At 35.4% G+C, this 21,923-nt stretch overlaps 1 protein-coding gene across 4 annotated transcripts in view; it reads right to left on the bottom strand.

Annotated features, from left to right (window-relative positions):
• The window catches only part of LOC144441174 (patatin-like phospholipase domain-containing protein 7), a 108,666-nt gene that overhangs the window by 66,777 nt on the left and 19,966 nt on the right, over window positions 1–21,923 (bottom strand). For 2 of the 4 annotated variants that reach the window (XM_078130718.1, XM_078130722.1), the window contains exons 7-10: window positions 20,548–20,628; window positions 15,697–15,825; window positions 13,965–14,214; window positions 8,690–8,782 (exon numbers count right to left, since the gene is read on the bottom strand). In XM_078130718.1, the coding sequence (XP_077986844.1) occupies window positions 8,690–8,782; window positions 13,965–14,214; window positions 15,697–15,825; window positions 20,548–20,628 (553 nt within the window). The remainder of the gene's footprint in view (window positions 1–8,689; window positions 8,783–13,964; window positions 14,215–15,696; window positions 15,826–20,547; window positions 20,629–21,923) is intronic. The other 2 variants (XM_078130719.1, XM_078130721.1) reach the window with 2 other exon arrangements.

Below are 21,923 nucleotides of genomic sequence, written 5' to 3'. Positions count from 1 at the left end.
AACGATACGGCACCACGGTAGGGCTTCAGTGAGCACGTGTCGTTTTTTGAAAGCAGACAAAACTGCTTCGTGTCACTGTGTGGATGGTAATGAACTTACTCAAAATTAAATTAATTAAAGCGAGTACATAGTTTTCAAGAGGGACAGTTATCTGACAAAATCTTTGCTTAGACGACTTCGCTAAGATTTTGAAATGTCAAAGATTACACTGTGACGACACATGCAACGTCTGCACTATTAAAATACAGGGAATGGACAGAGAGGGAACTTAGCGTTCGATATTGACATAACCATAGAAAATCTTACTTGTCTTTTTTCGTAAAAGAAGCACCATCATAGATACATTATATACAGTATAGCGACATTGAAAACCATAGATTTTGGAGTACATGTACACATAAAAACAGACCGCTCCAACACTTTGTCACGGCCCACCCATCCATGAACAGTGGACTCGTCTACATTGAGACCATGATTACATTGAGTCATGTGTTGTCTTCTCGCAAAGCCCTTTCTCACTCGATCTCTGTAAGTCCGATGGGTACGAAAATATCAGATTATTTTCATTTTGATTAGAATTCAATAATTGGGAATTAGAATGTACATTTTGTTCATTTTAGTGACATTTTATTTAGTGTCACCTCAGTAGCGTCGGTGAAAAACACAAGACGGTGTGTGTTTACATGTAAATGATCCATTGATCTGAATTGGCTTCAAGCTCGCATGAGAGTTAAAGTGCCGAAATCATCTATTGCATTTGATGATTTAACTTATAAGTTATAGCTGCACCTTTTGAGAAACAGTGAAATTTGCGTAAAATGACCTACATAAAACTCGTACTTGTACTAGGATGCGAACCTGTATATTGAAAACAATTCTTTATTGGGTTCTTTCAACTGCTTGCATGTCATCAATGAATGGAGGAATTAATTCTCTTACAATACATTACATGGTTGTTGATGTAATATCATAACAATCAGGTAGTCTCCATTTACTACATCTTATATATATCTACCCGTGCAAAATCAAGTTGTTACCACAGTTCCCCATCCATCAATTTACCTATCTTCCCCGGTCTTAAAAAAAACACTAACTGTATCTAAATGAATCTATCACAATGCACAATAAAAGTGTCACTGTGGCACAACTGTTGAGACTAAGCTTTAATTTTCTATTATGATTATGTGGTCTTGTTGTTAGGCATATTTGCGTACATATTTTGATTAATTGAGAGGTAAAGTTCGATACCAAAAGCACTTGCATCATCTACAAGACAGAGAGACAGACAGCCAGGCATTTTTCCTTGAACCAATCTATGCTTCAGTTTGTGTGTTCCAAGCAGCCTCAAGGAGATATAATTGCAGTGCCACTGACATACACTTGTAACATTATGTTAAGTACCCCATACAAATTTTAATGGTTTAATGAGATCAATAAAACAATTATTTCTATACAATCCCATCTGGCTAAATATCCTTGAGAGACATTTCACCAAAAACATCAGTTTTAGACCCAATTTGCATATGACTAATGGGATCATGTAATTAATATCACTTGATCTGTACATCCCCAGAAACATCCCTGTGAAATTTCAGCCAAATCAGCCAAGTATGTTTGGAATTAAAGATTTTTTTACCAAAATATCACATTTGTATTCCTCATTTGCATATCTCTGATGGGATCACCATGTCATGAATACTTTTATACAGTCATCAATACTTTTATGAACATACCCCTATCAACATCTTCACCAAATTTCAGGCGAATCCATCCAGTGGTTTTGAGGTTAAGCATATTTTTTTGGTAAAACCAAAACCAAAATTACATTTTTTACCCAAAACACAAACAAATCATTTTGCCTTCAACAATTTCCCAACTAGACACCACAAGTAATGTCCCCACCAAATACAAGGTTATCAGTCTGGAGTTTTTTGAGTTTAAGTTCATCCCCCCTCCCCTCCCAACTGACAGACAGACACTGCACAATGCCTATAGCACTACTGAACCTTATCAGTTGTGCTAATAATGAATGTATCAATTTGTTGAATTTACCACCAACAAAGCTTTAGAGAATGGTTTCATGATGTAGAGTGGTACACAAGTCCCGTCAAAAACATAGTGTCAATGGCACTGAACAGTGTTTTCGTCAAAGATAATATTTAACCGGTTCCCTGTAGCATAGTGGTTAGCGCACAGGATTAGCAGTCGGAAGGTCACAGGTTAGAATCCGACTGGAAACAGGGGATTTTTCTGTGACTGACCCAAACCTAGGGTTAGTGTTCTACAGACTTGATGGGTAGGCTGTATCACTCAACTGTGTTTCACTCACAAGACAAGTGCGAATTTGGGGGGACTCCTGGAGTAATGACTCGAAAAGTTGGGGACGATCATTCACACGGAGCTCCCAGGTGCTATGTTTGCCGGGCCTGGGTGACTCTGGGATAGCCTATGGACTGACTGGGAAGGCCTTGACAGTTCCACAGTAACGTGATATAGAGCGTGCAACATAGCCCTGTCACATAGTCCCAAACCCAAATGTTTTTCTGTATCATTTGTGTGTGTTTGTCTGTATAACAGAAAATCACTGGGAGCAATACCCAGCACAAAAAAAAAAAATTTAAAACAAAAAAAAAGAAAATATTTAAGTGGATAAAATCTTCCTGGATTTTCAGGTCATCTAGAAGGGTTCCATACCAAAATTACGGTACACTGTATATATGAAACTATCACCCGATTCCCCATTTGCATGATACACTGTATATACCACTTGTTTACCACATTTCCTGCTTGTATGGTACACTGAGTCTGTATATATAGGAAACTATATTTTCAATTAATCACTGCCTGTCAACTCCTCAGGGGTATATTTCAATTAATCACTATCTGTCAACTCCTCAGGGGTATACTTCAATAGATCACTGTCTGTCAACTCCTCAGGGGTATATTTCAATTAATCACTGTCTGTCAACTCCTCAGGGGTATATTTCAATTAATCACTGTCTGTCAACTCCTCAGGGGTATATTTCAATAGATCACTGTCTGTCAACTCCTCAGGGGTATATTTCAATAGATCACTGTCTGTCAACTCCTCAGGGGCATACTTCAATTAATCACTGTCTGTCAACTCCTCAGGGGTATATTTCAATTAATCACTGTCTGTCAACTCCTCAGGGGTATACTTCAATTGATCACTGTCAACTCCTCAGGGGTATACTTCAATAGATCACTGTCTGTCAACTCCTCAGGGGTATATTTCAATTAATCACTGTCTGTCAACTCCTCAGGGGTATATTTCAATTAATCACTGTCTGTCAACTCCTCAGGGGTATATTTCAATAGATCACTGTCTGTCAACTCCTCAGGGGTATATTTCAATAGATCACTGTCTGTCAACTCCTCAGGGGTATACTTCAATTAATCACTATCTGTCAACTCCTCAGGGGTATATTTCAATTAATCACTGTCTGTCAACTCCTCAGGGGTATATTTCAATAGATCACTGTCTGTCAACTCCTCAGGGGTATATTTCAATTAATCACTGTCTGTCAACTCCTCAGGGGTATATTTCAATTAATCACTGTCTGTCAACTCCTCAAGGGTATATTTCAATAGATCACTGTCTGTCAACTCCTCAGGGGTATATTTCAATAGATCACTGTCTGTCAACTCCTCAGGGGCATACTTCAATTAATCACTGTCTGTCAACTCCTCAGGGGTATATTTCAATAGATCACTGTCTGTCAACTCCTCAGGGGTATACTTCAATTAATCACTATCTGTCAACTCCTCAGGGGTATATTTCAATTAATCACTGTCTGTCAACTCCTCAGGGGTATATTTCAATAGATCACTGTCTGTCAACTCCTCAGGGGTATATTTCAATAGATCACTGTCTGTCAACTCCTCAGGGGTATATTTCAATAGATCACTGTCTGTCAACTCCTCAGGGGTATATTTCAATTAATCACTGTCTGTCAACTCCTCAGGGGTATGTTTCAATAGATCACTGTCTGTCAACTCCTCAGGGGTATATTTCAATAGATCACTGTGTATCAACTCCTCAGGGACATAATTCAATTTCTAACATTAGCATTCTTGATGACATTTATACTTCAGACCATTTTCCTCTATGTATTTCCATCAATATTATTATTGATAATAATAATAATAATAATAATAATAATAATAATAATAATAATAATAATAATATCATTTATAGAGCGCCAGTATAACATATAGGGTTTGCTCAAAGGCGCTGAACAAAACTAAAAAGGTGAAAGGAATACTGAAAAGGGATAAAAGTTAAAAATGTTCAAAGTCACACAAGTTCAAAGTTCATAGATAAATATTGGTTGTCTCCCACAATTTGATCTTGATGATGAGATTACTGTGCACAGTTCTAAATGGCATTTCACTGATCAAACTAACATTGAGTTGTATCAGGTGCATAACAATGAGTTTTGGAGCAATATTGTCATACCAACTGATTTATTACACAGTACTAATGTTGACTGTAACTTATTTAGGCATCAACTGCAGGAAATTGAATATATTACTTGCTAATATGTGCACAGTCTTTCTGAAGCTGCTGAAGTGAGTGTTCCTCAATCCATAAGTAACAGCACACATAATGTACCAGGTTGGAATACATTTGTTAAATCTGCTCATGATGATGCTAGATTTGCTTTCATGCTCTGGGTTAGTTTTGCCACACAAACAAGGACCTATCCTTAGAATAAAAGCACTAATGGCATTGTAGCACAACTGTTGACAGTAAACTTTCATTTTTTCCTATGATTATGAGGTCTTGTTGCTAGGCATATTTGCATACATTTTGTGAAAAAATGTTTCCATTCCTACCCATCCATGGTGTTATATCTGCAATATAAACCATTGTTTAACTGTTGCTATGGACGTGGTTGTTGCTAGGCATATCTACATACATTTTTGGAATGTTCATTCATTTGCCTTTCCTTCACTTGTGTTATATTGACATTATATGTTATCATTTGTATGGTCTTGTTACTAAGGACTTTTACATATTTAAATCTTTACAATAAATCCTTTCATTTGACTGTTGCTAAAGGTGTGGTCATGGTTGCTAGGGCCACCTATGTGAGTATGACACACCCACCATTAACAGACTTACACTTTTAGAATCATGACCAATTTTATCCCCAGTAGTTTGAATGGTAAAGTTTAATACCAAAATCACTTGCATCATCCACAAAACAAACCGACAGACAGACTGACAGACAGACAGACAGACAGACACACTTTTACCATGAACCATTTCTCGTTCCCTTTGTGCTAGAACTTAGAGAATGTTTTACAAGCAACCTAAAGGAGGGATAATTCAAGAGCCACTAACATGCACTTGTTACACCATGTTAAGTCATAAGCGAAAGCTGACAAACGAAATCACGTTTTTAGCCTTAATGTGCATATCACTCATGGGATCATCATGTAATTAATATAACTTGATCTGAACATTCCCAGAAACATCCCTGTGAAATTTAAGCCAAATCAGCCAAATCCTATTGGAACTAAAGATTTTTGACCAAAAAGACACATTTTTATACCTAATATGCATATCACTGATGGGATCATCATGTCATGAACAATTTTAATATGAACACCCCTAAGAATGTTCCCACCAACTTTCAGACTGGTCTGCCTGGCAGTTTTTGGGTTTGAGCTTTTTTTTACTAAAAAGTACATTTTTTGACCCAAATCACACACCTGTGACACAATAATAATAATAATCTTTATTCCCAGAAATACATATACATATATAGCAATTCTACAATGTATAAAGTATTCAACATGGGAAAGAGAGACGAAAAATAGTTGTCTTTGCAACTAGTCGAGTCCATCCTTTTTTACAATCTTAGGGATTAGGAATTACTAATTACTGGGGCTGCTGATCAAATTGAATGCATTGCAATATTGACAGAATAGAAAAAGTCATAAAGGATTTACAAAATACCTTATATATATAGGTGGACCAAAAAACAAACAAATACACAAACACAAAGAAACAACAAATGACCTACTTAAATATACAGACAAACAGTAATCAATCTATGAATATGAAGTATGAATAGTTTACACTGATTGGAGATAGTTTTTGAACTCTTTTTGGAAATGACTTCTCCTATTTATGTTGCGAATGTTGCTAGGGATGCTATTCCATAATTTAGCACCCGCATACTTGACAGTGAACTGGCCAGTCCTTTGGTTTGCTTTTGGGATGGTAAGGTCGTTTCTGATCACTATCTATCAAGTTGTGAAGGAGTGTGGAATGCGGTGAAGAAATCCTGAAAGGTATCTGGTAATCTGAGATGCAATACGTCTTGCAAGCTGTAATTTGTGCTGTTTGAAAATGTCAAGAATATTCAACCTCTTAAATAATGGTGCCGAATGAGCACACCAGTGACTATCAGTTATGGTGCAAACTATTCTTTTTTGAATTAAAAATATTTCATTCAGGTATGTCGGACACGTGTTGCCTCCACAGGATTGGCTCATTGCATTAACATGGTGTATATCTTTTCTCAACGTGTTGTACTCCACTGGAACAATTTACCAGAACATGTTATTGGAACAGAAACTGTTAAAGACTTTAAAATTGTCTTGGACCAGTACTGGAACACTACAGGTATTATATAGGCCTTTAAGGCTTTTCTCCCTTACTTGCCATGGATGGATGTTACCATGGCAATCATATTAAATCATAAATCATATTAAATCTCTAGAGCTAGGCCTCCACAGGATTGGCTCATTGCATTAACATGGTGTATATTTCTAGAGCTAGGCCTCCACAGGATTGGCTCATTGCATTAACATGTGTATATTTCTAGAGCTAGGCCTCAACAGGATTGGCTCATTGCATTAACATGGTGTAAATTTCTAGAGCTAGGCCTCCACAGGATTGGCTCATTGCATTAACACGGTGTATATTTCTAGAGCTAGGCCTCAACAGGATTGGCTCATTGCATTAACATGGTATATATTTCTAGAGCTAGGCCTCCACAGGATTGGCTCATTGCATTAACATGGTGTATATTTCTAGAGCTAGGCCTCCACAGGATTGGCTCATTGCATTAACATGGTGTATATCTCTAGAGCTAGGCCTCCACAGGATTGGCTCATTGCATTAACATGGTGTATATTTCTAGAGCTAGGCCTCCACAGGATTGGCTCATTGCATTAACATGGTGTATATTTCTAGAGCTAGGCCTCCACAGGATTGGCTCATTGCATTAACATGGTGTATATTTCTAGAGCTAGGCCTCCACAGGATTGGCTCATTGCATTAACATGGTATATATTTCTAGAGCTAGGCCTCCACAGGATTGGCTCATTGCATTAACATGGTGTATATCTCTAGAGCTAGGCCTCCACAGGATTGGCTCATTGCATTAACATGGTGTATATTTCTAGAGCTAGGCCTCCACAGGATTGGCTCATTGCATTAACACGGTGTATATCTCTAGAGCTAGGCCTCCACAGGATTGGCTCATTGCATTTACATGGTGTATATTTCTAGAGCTAGGCCTCCACAGGATTGGCTCATTGCATTAACATGGTGTATATTTCTAGAGCTAGGCCTCCACAGGATTGGCTCATTGCATTAACACGGTGTATATCTCTAGAGCTAGGCCTCCACAGGATTGGCTCATTGCATTAACATGGTGTATATTTCTAGAGCTAGGCCTCCACAGGATTGGCTCATTGCATTAACATGTGTATATTTCTAGAGCTCGGCCTCCACAGGATTGGCTCATTGCATTAACATGTGTATATTTCTAGAGCTAGGCCTCCACAGGATTGGCTCATTGCATTAACATGTGTATATTTCTAGAGCTAGGCCTCCACAGGATTGGCTCATTGCATTAACATGTGTATATTTCTAGAGCTAGGCCTCCACAGGATTGGCTCATTGCATAAGCTTACTAGTCATTATTTTTTATTGACAAGACTTAAGAGACATATTGCATTGTTTATCTGAAGTTTGATATGTCGGAACAACTACATTTTTTGTAACTGTATTAAACTATATTGTATTGAATAATTGAATATCTCTTTCAGTTCCTATCAAATTTCAGACAAGTCTACCTGTCTATCATTTCATGACCTATTTTTCTTCTACATATCCCTTGAAACACCATCAATCATATAATATCAAACATATACCAGTGGTGTGATCACACCCTAAGTGATGATGTCATCAAATACTAAGGCAATCAGTATGGTGGATTTAATCTTATAAAAGTCATTAACACACACAAATCATGCGAACAAACACAGACACAGACACAGACACAGACACAGACACACACACAGACACACACACACACACACACACACAGTGTCACACCTTTAAGTTCAGTTGTGCCAAAAATTGGAAAGGAAAAATTCCTCTCATTTGTGACTGTTGCAAAGTAAAGAAAATATGCTATAGTTTTTTCATTCAATGGAAAGTACACAGTCACAAACATTTAATGAGGAATAATTTTATGACCTTGAAATTGAAGATGGTAGGTGAGAACCATCACCAGTTTTGTGATAATAGAAATATATATCATGCAATGTCAATGTTTTTTAAACCTTCACCAAAAATGAAAGTTTAAATTTGACAAAAGAAGCCTTCATACTAATGGTCATTTGAGTACAGATTGCATACCTGTAGGCAGTGATGTACTTCGTGATCTTCTCTGTGGTTCTAAAACATCCTCCAAAGACAAGCTTTCTTTACTAGAGACATCTTTTACTTCTTCTAAGAAACAGAACCCCACACGATCAAAGACAGATACACAGAAACACCATTAAAAGGAAAGATCATTAATATAGTTTCCCAGCCCCGTGCAGGTTCTGGTTTCAAGGCAGTCCATAACAAGACATTACAAGCACAATTTTGAATTAAGTATGACCTAATCTCAGAAAATGTGAACACCCGTGTTTACTAAAAGTGCAAAATTATGAAGAACTTTGTAGTAATGAATGACAGTAATGCTTCACCAACAAGAGATAATAAAAATGATTTTCTAGTTGTAATGAACAACGACCTCAATAATCAAACACCCTCTTAACTACATTTTCAAAACTGTTTGTATACTTGTTGCTAAGGTTGCTTTAGTCACCAACCTTCCCTATATTTAAGACAATGATCAGTGTTCTCCCCATGATAGATTGCAAGGATGATGACTAATTTACATATTAATTTACATATAATTAGCATAGTAATTTGTATATTGGTTTGCATAGTGATCAGCATATAATATGCATGTCTTCAGCACTGGAATATACGCTGATATGTTTATATCACTCACACACACACACACACACACACACACACACACACACACAGCCATTTCTCTTCATGTGAAAATATTATTATGATTTTGTCATTCAAAGATTACTAAAGCTCAAGGATGGTAGAACACTTTTGAAGCATGGTAAAAACCTGTCAAGCATGTGGACTAGGTGGCAAGGATGGTGTTTGTACTGTGCTTTCTCTACAGTGGGGAGAACACTGAATGATTAATCTCACTTGTTTGACAACAATTCTTCTAAATACTATCATTATATCAAGTGTCATGACACAGTTCCCAAACACTGTTCTGCTGTTAATTGGTGCCTAAAAGAAGGTCCAACAATTAGCTTGTAATCCATGTGAGTTCATGATATCAATCCTAGCATAGTCATGATGTTACCTAACTCCATTACAGGAGAGATGAAGTGTCATAGACTACATATAGCTAAAGACATGAAATAATGTAAACATGACAGATTTCCTCTAATAACAAAGGAGTTGACAATTAAATTATTGTCTTCTTCAAAAAACCATCAACATAAATTATGTACATTAATAATTATTACTTCACGATCTTGATCAATGGGTGTCGGCAAAATGTCACATTTTAAACAGAAAGTTTTATGTGCAAAACTTGCTAAGCTCTTGAGCAATTTTGAAGTTCCATGAAAGCCAAGGTCAAACTTAAATCTAATGTGGCAGCTTACTTCATCTATTAATATACATTCATATATAGATGTATTATACATGTACTTGATATAGTGATAGACTGCATATGTACTTGATATAGTGATAGATTGTACATATACTTGATATATTGATAGACTGCATATGTACTTGATATAGTGATAGATTGTACATGTACTTGATATAGTGATAGACTGCATATGTACTTGATATAGTGATAGATTGTACATGTACTTGATATAGTGATAGATTGTACATGTACTTGATACAGTGATAGATTGTATATGTACTTGATATAGTGATAGATTGTACATGTACTTGATATAGTGATAGAGTATATGTACTTGATATAGTGATAGATTGTACATGTACTTGATACAGTGATAGATTGTACATGTACTTGATACAGTGATAGAGTATATGTACTTGATATAGTGATAGAGTATATGTACTTGATATATTGATAGATTGTACATGTACTTGATATAGTGATAGATTGTACATGTACTTGATACAGTGATAGAGTATATGTACTTGATATAGTGATAGAGTATATGTACTTGATATAGTGATAGATTGTACATGTACTTGATACAGTGATAGAGTATATGTACTTGATATAGTGATAGAGTATATGTACTTGATATAGTGATAGATTGTACATGTACTTGATATAGTGATAGATTGTACATGTACTTGATATAGTGATAGATTGTATATGTACTTGATACAGTGATAGAGTATATGTACTTGATATAGTGATAGATTGTACATGTACTTGATACAGTGATAGATTGTATATGTACTTGATATAGTGATAGAGTATATGTACTTGATATATTGATAGATTGTACATGTACTTGATACAGTGATAGATTGTACATGTACTTGATATAGTGATAGAGTATATGTACTTGATATATTGATAGATTGTATATGTACTTGATATAGTGATAGATTGTACATGTACTTGATGTATTGATAGATTGTACATGTACTTGATATAGTGATAGATTGTATATGTACTTGATATAGTGATAGATTGTATATGTACTTGATATAGTGATAGATTGTATATGTACTTGATATATTGATAGATTGTATATGTACTTGATATAGTGATAGAGTATATGTACTTGATACAGTGATAGAGTATATGTACTTGATATAGTGATAGATTGTATATGTACTTGATATAGTGATAGATTGTATATGTACTTGATGTAGTGATAGATTGTACATGTACTTGATATATTGATAGATTGTATATGTACTTGATATAGTGATAGATTGTACATGTACTTGATATAGTGATAGATTGTATATGTACTTGATATAGTGATAGATTGTATATGTACTTGATATATTGATAGATTGTATATGTACTTGATATAGTGATAGATTGTATATGTACTTGATATAGTGATAGATTGTATATGTACTTGATGTATTGATAGAGTATATGTACTTGATGTATTGATAGAGTATATGTACTTGATATAGTGATAGATTGTATATGTACTTGATATATTGATAGATTGTATATGTACTTGATGTATTGATAGATTGTATATGTACTTGATATAGTGATAGATTGTATATGTACTTGATATAGTGATAGATTGTATATGTACTTGATGTATTGATAGATTGTATATGTACTTGATATAGTGATAGATTGTATATGTACTTGATATAGTGATAGATTGTATATGTACTTGATGTAGTGATAGAGTACATGTACTTGATATAGTGATAGATTGTATATGTACTTGATATAGTGATAGATTGTACATGTACTTGATATAGTGATAGATTGTATATGTACTTGATATAGTGATAGATTGTACATGTACTTGATATATTGATAGATTGTATATGTACTTGATATAGTGATAGATTGTATATGTACTTGATATAGTGATAGAGTATATGTACTTGATATATTGATAGATTGTACATGTACTTGATATAGTGATAGAGTATATGTACTTGATATATTGATAGATTGTATATGTACTTGATATAGTGATAGATTGTACATGTACTTGATATAGTGATAGATTGTATATGTACTTGATATAGTGATAGATTGTATATGTACTTGATATAGTGATAGATTGTATATGTACTTGATTAGTGATAGATTGTATATGTACTTGATATAGTGATAGATTGTATATGTACTTGATATAGTGATAGATTGTATATGTACTTGATGTAGTGATAGATTGTATATGTACTTGATATAGTGATAGATTGTATATGTACTTGATATAGTGATAGATTGTATATGTACTTGATGTATTGATAGATTGTATATGTACTTGATGTATTGATAGATTGTATATGTACTTGATGTATTGATAGATTGTACATGTACTTGATATAGTGATAGATTGTACATGTACTTGATATAGTGATAGATTGTATATGTACTTGATATAGTGATAGATTGTATATGTACTTGATATAGTGATAGATTGTATATGTACTTGATACAGTGATAGAGTATATGTACTTGATGTATTGATAGATTGTATATGTACTTGATGTATTGATAGATTGTACATGTACTTGATGTATTGATATATTGTACATGTACTTGATATAGTGATAGATTGTACATGTACTTGATATAGTGATAGATTGTATATGTACTTGATGTATTGATAGATTGTACATGTACTTGATATAGTGATAGATTGTACATGTACTTGATATAGTGATAGATTGTACATGTACTTGATATAGTGATAGATTGTATATGTACTTGATATATTGATAGATTGTATATGTACTTGATATAGTGATAGATTGTACATGTACTTGATATATTGATAGAGTATATGTACTTGATATAGTGATAGATTGTACATGTACTTGATATATTGATAGAGTATATGTACTTGATATAGTGATAGATTGTATATGTACTTGATATAGTGATAGAGTACATGTACTTGATATATTGATAGATTGTACATGTACTTGATACAGTGATAGAGTATATGTACTTGATGTAGTGATAGATTGTATATGTACTTGATACAGTGATAGAGTATATGTACTTGATGTAGTGATAGATTGTATATGTACTTGATGTATTGATAGATTGTATATGTACTTGATATAGTGATAGATTGTACATGTACTTGATACAGTGATAGAGTATATGTACTTGATATAGTGATAGATTGTATATGTACTTGATATAGTGATAGAGTACATGTACTTGATACAGTGATAGAGTATATGTACTTGATATAGTGATAGATTGTATATGTACTTGATATAGTGATAGATTGTATATGTACTTGATATAGTGATAGATTGTACATGTACTTGATACAGTGATAGAGTATATGTACTTGATATAGTGATAGATTGTATATGTACTTGATATAGTGATAGAGTACATGTACTTGATACAGTGATAGAGTATATGTACTTGATATAGTGATAGAGTATATGTACTTGATATAGTGATAGATTGTATATGTACTTGATATAGTGATAGATTGTACATGTACTTGATATAGTGATAGATTGTATATGTACTTGATATAGTGATAGATTGTATATGTACTTGATATAGTGATAGATTGTATATGTACTTGATGTATTGATAGATTGTACATGTACTTGATATAGTGATAGATTGTACATGTACTTGATATATTGATAGATTGTATATGTACTTGATATAGTGATAGATTGTACATGTACTTGATATAGTGATAGATTGTACATGTACTTGATATAGTGATAGATTGTATATGTACTTGATGTATTGATAGATTGTATATGTACTTGATGTATTGATAGATTGATAGAAAGAGTACATGTATTGAAAGATTGATTCCAGCACTACAATTGTACACATAATAGTTGACAAAACTGCAGTGAATTCTGGTCACAAATAATTAAGTACAGATATGACTGTTGCACATGGTACCTTTCTTTCTCCTTTCTACCTCCATTCTTTCTTCCTCAAAGTCAAATATTTCTGTCACTTCCTCAGTGTCCACACTTTCCTCAGATGTAACACGACGTGAAACTTTCTTGACAGGACTTGTCTTTGGTGAGATGGAGTGCACAGAGAATGATTTATCACTCTGATTTGCTGGGTTGATCAACTCCATACTCAAACCAAGATAGTTGTGTAAGGCCATGAAAGTTACTCGCTGGAGGCGCACCACAATTATCTATAAACAAACAAAGTACTCACTATTCTATAACATTCTGAAAGCAAACATAAACTTTAGCTAAGAATATCTGAATTGATACTATCAGTTTTCCTTCTGGTTCTTAAATTCATGTGTATATTGTAAACTTTACAAGTGAAAATATTGGTCAAGTGTTGTAAGAAAAGATTGTCTCATTACAAATATTTCTATGATACAGGGAATTTTCAATATTTTTCTCAGTAGTCCAAGCAATACAATGCCTGTGTTACAGAAATATAGAATAACCCGTATGAGGGGAAATGTTGTCATTGTGCTTGCTGAGATTTTGAAATGTCTTTCTGTACTGTTGTATCTTTGTGTAATCAATATCTGCAGCAAGTTTACTTGAATTCAGTACAGTCCTGGCTATATATCTCTTATTGCAAAAGTTCATCAAATATGCAAATTAGCAATTGAATTGATACCATCATATCTTTCTCGGAAAATATCTTTGGCAAGCTTCATCAAATTTGGTGGTCTTTCTTGGAATAGGCCCTAACTGCCAAAGTTTGTTAATTATGCAAATGAGCAATTAATTGACAGCACTAAATTTCACTAAGAACTATCTCTGTATCATCAATATCTGTGGCAAGTTTCATCAAATTTGACAGCCACTCAAGAAAAACTCATAGTATCAATTCATTTCATTTCTATGAATTATTCATGAGCTATTTGCATAACAAAACAAATGTGGCATTTTTGTGTGCATGCAACTACATGTACATGATGCAGACCATGGATGACCAACATGTCGACAGGCAGGTGTAAGGTCATTTATAAAATATGCATTACGTCGTTCATTGACATAAATCGCATATACACAGTTTATAGCCTCAGTAAAGAATGTTCAGTTCACTTCAGGGATAAGGTTAGGTCTATCCGTGGATAATAAAAAATCACATTCATGATTGCACGTCAACAGCTGTTAGGGCTGTCCACCATGATTATGTAAATTCTATGTTAATCAGGAGTGGAACATCTTTAACTTGAATGCTTGGTTAAACACTGGGGGCGTTTGAGATAGTACAGATGCTAGATTATACTTTATGTGTTCGAATCCTCAGTGAGTAGTATGTGTTCTGTATGTGCAGTGTAAATGCTGACTATTACATTGTATGTTATAGGTTATGTATTTGCACACAACTAGTATTTAAATAAAACATATTTCAGAATTTTTTTTTAGGAATACAACAAAATAAAATCTGCGTCTGAATACAGACTTCTAAGCCTGCACACATGAACACCAAACAGACAGAACAGATAGATGGATCAAACTAAAAGTAATAGTCCCCTCTGAGGAACACCTGCTGGACCTACACTAACAAATCCCTCGATTTCCAAGCAAACAAATTCACTTTCACACAAAGTACAGTGATGTACGGGATAAGCCATCCCAGTGTAAAGTGCAATGTAAAATGATAAACTATCCGGGTATAGATCCTTTGTTGAGATATAAATTACCTGTACAACTCTGACAAGAGATTCTGGAAAGTTCTCAAACACTGTACAGAAAGCCTTGGCGGGTAATTTTAATACTGTGCTATCAACTACAGCTCTTGCTGACACTGTCTTGTAAGGAGCTGGGTGACCCTATGAAAAACACAACATAAAAGGTTTGGTTATTGAGGCATCACACAAAATTAACAAAACTATTATTTATGACCTGGTCACACTATGACCTTTATTTAAATGCTGGTATGAAAAATACAGTCAGTCTTAGTAAAAGACAGTCCCCTCAAATACATGACTGGAAAGAACATGAGGCACAAATACTATACACATAGTATAATGTGACTGTTTATGCAGGAAATGGCAGGAGTGACCCTGAGGGCCAAAGTCCATGTCAAAGGTCTATAAGCCTGAAAAGAAAGCTTACACCTGATAATATGGGGAAAGACGTTTGAATGGGATCTCGATGTATAAATGACGTTGAGTTATGTGGTAGTCTTAAAACTAAGCTTGCACCTGATAATATGGGGGGGGTTAGACACTTGATTTGGGTCTGTATGTGTTACAGTTTTTGAGTTAAGCAGTAAATGTTGATTTTTGACCACAGATACAGTCAAATTTACACATGTCACAAAACAAAATGACATGCATATGTCCCATATCATGACATGGACATAGCCTACTAGTATTTTAATCAAACCTGGTTACCTCTGTGCCAGGTTTGAAAATAAAATAGGCTATTTCAATGTCATATAAATGACATATGGACGCACAGCCAGACAGATGCATGGACGCACACACAGATGGACGGACGGAAAAACAGAGCCCATTTTAATAGTCCCTTCCTTCAGGAATGAAAATAGCATCAATGCTGTTGTAGCAGAATCCAATATACTTCCTTTATAGCCAATGGAGTTGTAGCACATTTGGCTGTTGCTATGGACATGGTCTTGTTGTTAGTGATATTTGCATACATTTTTGGAATCTTTATTAACTTACCTGCCCTTCCCAATTTTCATCTTTGCCATCATTTGGCTGTTGCTATAGGGCGTGGTCCTGTTGCTAGGCATATTTGCATACATTTTAAAAAATCTTCAGTCACTCATCTACCCATCCCTGTTGATATCTTTGTAATATGCATCATCATTTCACAGTTCCTAAGGCCAGGGTGTGGTCATGGTTGCTATGGCCAATTGTGTCAAAATGTTTTCAACAATAACTGCAGACTAATACCAGAAACATCCCTACCAAGTTTCAACTCATTCACCATACAATTTCAAGATATAAGTTTTTGACCAAAATTGAGATTTTTAGACCTAATCTGCATATCACTGATGGGATCATCACGTTATAAATACACCTTCATCTACACATCCCCAGATGCATCCCCATTAAATCTCTTAGTAGTTTTGGAACTATATATTTTTGACCAAAAAGACACATTTTTAGCCCTAATTTGCATATCACTGATGGGATCATCATGTCATGAACAACTCTTAATCTAAACTCCACGAAGAACGTTCCATCATATTTCAACCAAATCTGCTCAATAATTTTGGAATTGAAGTTTCTACTGAAACTAATTTCTGAAGAAGAAAATACTCACCTTTATTATACTACTATTGGGTTTACCCATTTGCTTTAGCCTTAACTTTGCAAATAAAAAAACATCCTGTGACCCCTGACCCACCTGTGGTTGACCCACAATGCCCTATTTCCCGCTCAGTACTAAAAATTTTCATACTAGACAAAGGGGAAAACAAGAATACTAAGAAGGAACTGTGGGGTGGAGGGAGGGAATCACCATAAAGGTGAGTATTTTCTTCTTCACAGACATTAGTTTCAGTAGAAACTTCAATTCTGTTCATCGAAAATACTCACCTTTATTATACTACTCTTGGGTTAGAATTTGTCAGCAAACTATTTATACAACCTACTGGCTGACACAAAATGGTCCCAGAGAGCTTAATTCTGTAGCCTCCTGGGCCATATCCCTCAGGTAGTAGCTAATGAAAGAATTAGGAGACCACCAGGTAGCAGCGTTAATAACTTCTGCTACTGGGACTCCTGCATGTACTGCCCAAGATGTTGAAATGGCTCTAACTTCATGGGCCGTAACTCTGGATGATTTAAGACTATCATCAGACACTTCTTGGTATGCCCATCTGATTATCCACTTTGAGATTATGGCCGCCGAGCAATCAGACTTGTTCCCGGGATCATATGGAATGAAGAGTCGAGATCTCACTCCACGAAAAGGTTTAGTATGAGCCATGTACCAACGTAGAGCTCGAACAGGACACAACAATCTCTCTCGCCTGTCGGAACCCACCAGGTTGGACAGAGTCTGTAGGGTAATGGGGTGGGGGGCGGTGGGGGGGTGAGACGACGACCTGTTCAAGCATGTCTGAGTTATGGTATAATGGCAATATACATTGTATATTGTCGTTGGCATATATGTGTATGATAGTGTATGCATTGATAATTGGCACAAATACTCTTATTTACTCAGAGTATGGTTGCCAAGGAAACCTGAGACCAAAACATTTCCCCATAAACACAACACAGGAAAATTTGGAAAGGCGTTATTTGGGATCATAATGGTTAAACAGTTATATCGGTAGTCAATGATTGATTTGGAATCTGGAAGTTGCTGATTTGAGCCTTGCCACTGTCATTTATTTTTCAACTGATGAAGTCCCTGGGCAAGATTTGAAACATGATTGCGTCTCAGTTATTAACCAAACTGTATCAGTGAGGACATGGTAGGACAGATGTTCCTATATCAATGCTTTAAAGTGTACATGTAAAGGTTGATAATTTTTTTCGTAATTATGTTTATTTTGCCATAAAAATAAATGAAATTGCATTCATACATCTAAATATTGCGCGCATTGCCATTGGTAAGAAAGTCGCAAAAATACTTGCCCCCTTAATCCCCTGTGCACCTCAACCAGCTCACGAAAGGTGTCGAGGTCCCACGTGTTACAAAAGCCTTCTAAGCCTTTGTGTAATGTTTACTTATGAATTACTAATTACGCTTGCCATATAGTATTATCTGTAACTGTACATATTGTGGTGTACCAGTTTATAGTCTTCCGACAACAATGGTTCCCTGGTGTTTTGTCGGCAGCACCCGCAGAGAAACGATTACCCTACACACATTTCCGAGTGATATAACTGAGTAGGTAATAATGGGTAAAAACTGGACAGTGACGCCATACAGTGAAAGTCGGTAAATGTTACCAGGGCCGGGGTTCTCCACGCCACCAGTGTAGCCATGGTCAAAGCGAAAAAAGGAAGACAAATAAAATAATTTGAAATGATGTTTTCAAGAAAGCAAGTTAGCTTCATAAAATATTTTCACTATGATAGCATTTGTTTTTAAACAATGCGTAGTCCGACTGTATGTTTTGATTTCCATGTTGCTGGGAGTCAATCGTTTTCATTGTCATACATCACATGTACATCGTCGGAATCATATCAAAGTAAAAAGACGCAATGCTCATTATAATGTTGCTATTTTTGTTTCCATTGTTTTGTCTACCTGAACAATTACTGCGTCATGCCAATCACATGTCCAAAGTGGATGGACACAGCAAAGTACAGTCAGTACTAAGCTTCATGCTCAAATAACTTCCACAACGTAAGACATGTCTATCCATAAAAAACTCAAACAAAAATGGTCGGAGACAATACACAATACACCACAATATGGCCGGCTTCAGTAAACATGGGCCGTGCTTTGAAAGAAGATAAAATCACTTCATGTCACTGTGTGGATGGTTAAATGAACGCAGTAAAAAAATGAAATAAAGTACGTGTACACAGCTTTCAAGAGGGATGGATGGTTATCCAACAAAACTTCTGCTCTAACTAATTTGTGGGTCTACTTTTGCGAAGATTTTGAATGGTGATTTTGGTCATAGATCGAATGTACTGTTACGACACATGCTACATTTGAACAACTTGAGAGAATATTATGGGGAACCCTTGAAGCCATTCTCATTCGATCTCTGTATGTTTGATGGATATGGAAATATTAGATAATTTTTGTTTCGTTACATTGTCTGCAGGAGCTGTTTTCCACCCATTCAATAGTTATGTCAACAAAAGACGCTGACAACAGCCTTCACTTTATGTAAACAACACGGCTTCACTAGGACATACTCATTCACTACCAGAGGAACTATCGTTACTGCTAGCGGTCGGTTCGAATGAATTTGGCTAAATCACACCATCAGATGTTAATGCTGGAGTGTATTGCTCTACGCTTGAGGAATCTGATCAATATTCAACGTCGGGTTCTGGCGAAAACGGGTTTTGAAGTTGACCTTCTGGTTCGACCATAATGGCTTTACATGTAAAGATACACTGACGAATGCATTTGTGTTCCTGCATTGACGTCATAAAGTTCCAAATCCTGTCCTATCCATATGCAAATGAGAGGTACTTACCTGAAGGTGCTCTGTGGCTGAGCCGAGAGTGCCTCATTTTTCGCGCAATTTCTCGTGTTAGAATTATATTGTACTATTACAAACCTGATTTCCTTTATTTTTATGGCAAAATAAACATAATTACGAAAAAAAGTATGTACCTTTGCATGTACACTTTAATCATATGTGCTTAATGAGGCCAGAATGTATGCTGGCAGGGGAGTTGAGGAAGCTATGTAGTTGTGCCAGGATAGGTCTGTGCTAGGGATAATAATTGTATACGGCAGTGTACAATTGTGTGTCAAGGCTGTTCAGTTCTACATTGTACATTCTGCAGATAAATATTCAGAATTATTTGTGATCTTAAATTTAAAAGAGTTAAGATTTGATCCAGAAAACAGATGTAGAAACAAGAGAGTATACTCACAGTGATGACATCTAAAACACTAAGTAAACTGTGGACACTTTCTCCTGGATACACTTCCTTCATTGCCATCTCAGTTCCATCCTGTTATAAAATAATTATTTATTTTTCAATGCCCATATACTTGTCCATTTTTGAAATATAGATTGTATATTGTTTGGTATATTTGTTTTTTACTTCTTATAAGGGTTAGGTAATTTTAGTATGTTGCCATGACTATCAACCTGTTTATCTGTAGGTCAGTTTGGGTGATCAAAAATAGCGCCAATGGCATGTAGCACAACTGTACAGTTTTTAAAAATCTTTACCTGCCACCGTTTGGCTGTTGCTATGGGCGTGGTCATGGTTGCTGGGGAAATTTGCATACATTTTTTGAATGTTTACTCACTTGCCTACCAGATGATGTTGTTATTTGACCAAAATATACTGCCATTTGGTTGTTGCTAAGGGTGTGGTCATAGTTGCTAGGGCCAATTGTGTTCAAAGGTTTTGAAGAAAATCTGCACAATAACACTTCTAGAAACATCTCACCAAGTTTCAGTCTCATTGACCAAGTACTTTAAGAGATATAAGTTTTTGACCAAAATTCACATTTTTACACCTAATTTGCATATCACTGATGAGATCATATATACACCCCTAGATCCATCCCCATTAAAGGTGATTCAAAATGCTTCATACCACAACCTTGAAAAATGTTCTTTATACGTCTCATAACCAGTAAATGCAAAGCTGACTATTCAAAATTGCATGATAAGTGAGAAAAAAGAGTTAAAATTGGCGATCAGCGGCAACCCAAGCAGCCATGAACTTGAAGTTACACTGCCTATTGTTCTCCCTTTTGGGGATTATGACATCGTAGAGAGAACCATTTCGTCTCAGTTAGTATAGAAAGCAATGGTAGACAATAGTAATTCTGACTTTGATACTCATCAGAATTAATCTCAGAGTGATGAATCTTCTTTCAATGACGATTTTACAATGTTCAATAGATAGATTTGGCTTTTATGTAGGTGTCATGTCCTATGATATTAGCAACAATAGTGAAAATGGTAGTGATGTTGGAGAGTATACTGGGTTCAAGTTGATTGCCTATTCAGCCTTGGATAAAACTAGGAGCTCAACTACTGTTACAGGTCGATATCAAAATGCCTCTAGTGATATAAACTAGAATATATTGACTAGTAATAATTCGAACCAATAATGTTTAGATTGTCGATTCCTTCCAGTCGCAGAAGTTGATTGCTACTAAAGTTCAGTGATTTTACAGAATAGGCCTTTGACTTCCTTGGCGAGATGTAGAATGAGGCCAACCTAGTTTTGTTGTCTATATATATATGAAATGAGAGTGACCTTTAAATGTTTTACAGTTTTCGTTG

The sequence above is a fragment of the Glandiceps talaboti genome, chromosome 10 (assembly GCF_964340395.1).
Source record: "Glandiceps talaboti chromosome 10, keGlaTala1.1, whole genome shotgun sequence".
Classification (NCBI taxonomy): domain Eukaryota; kingdom Metazoa; phylum Hemichordata; class Enteropneusta; family Spengelidae; genus Glandiceps; species Glandiceps talaboti.
Note: the sequence above shows the minus strand (reverse complement) of the source record. Positions and strands in the feature narration are given on the sequence as shown.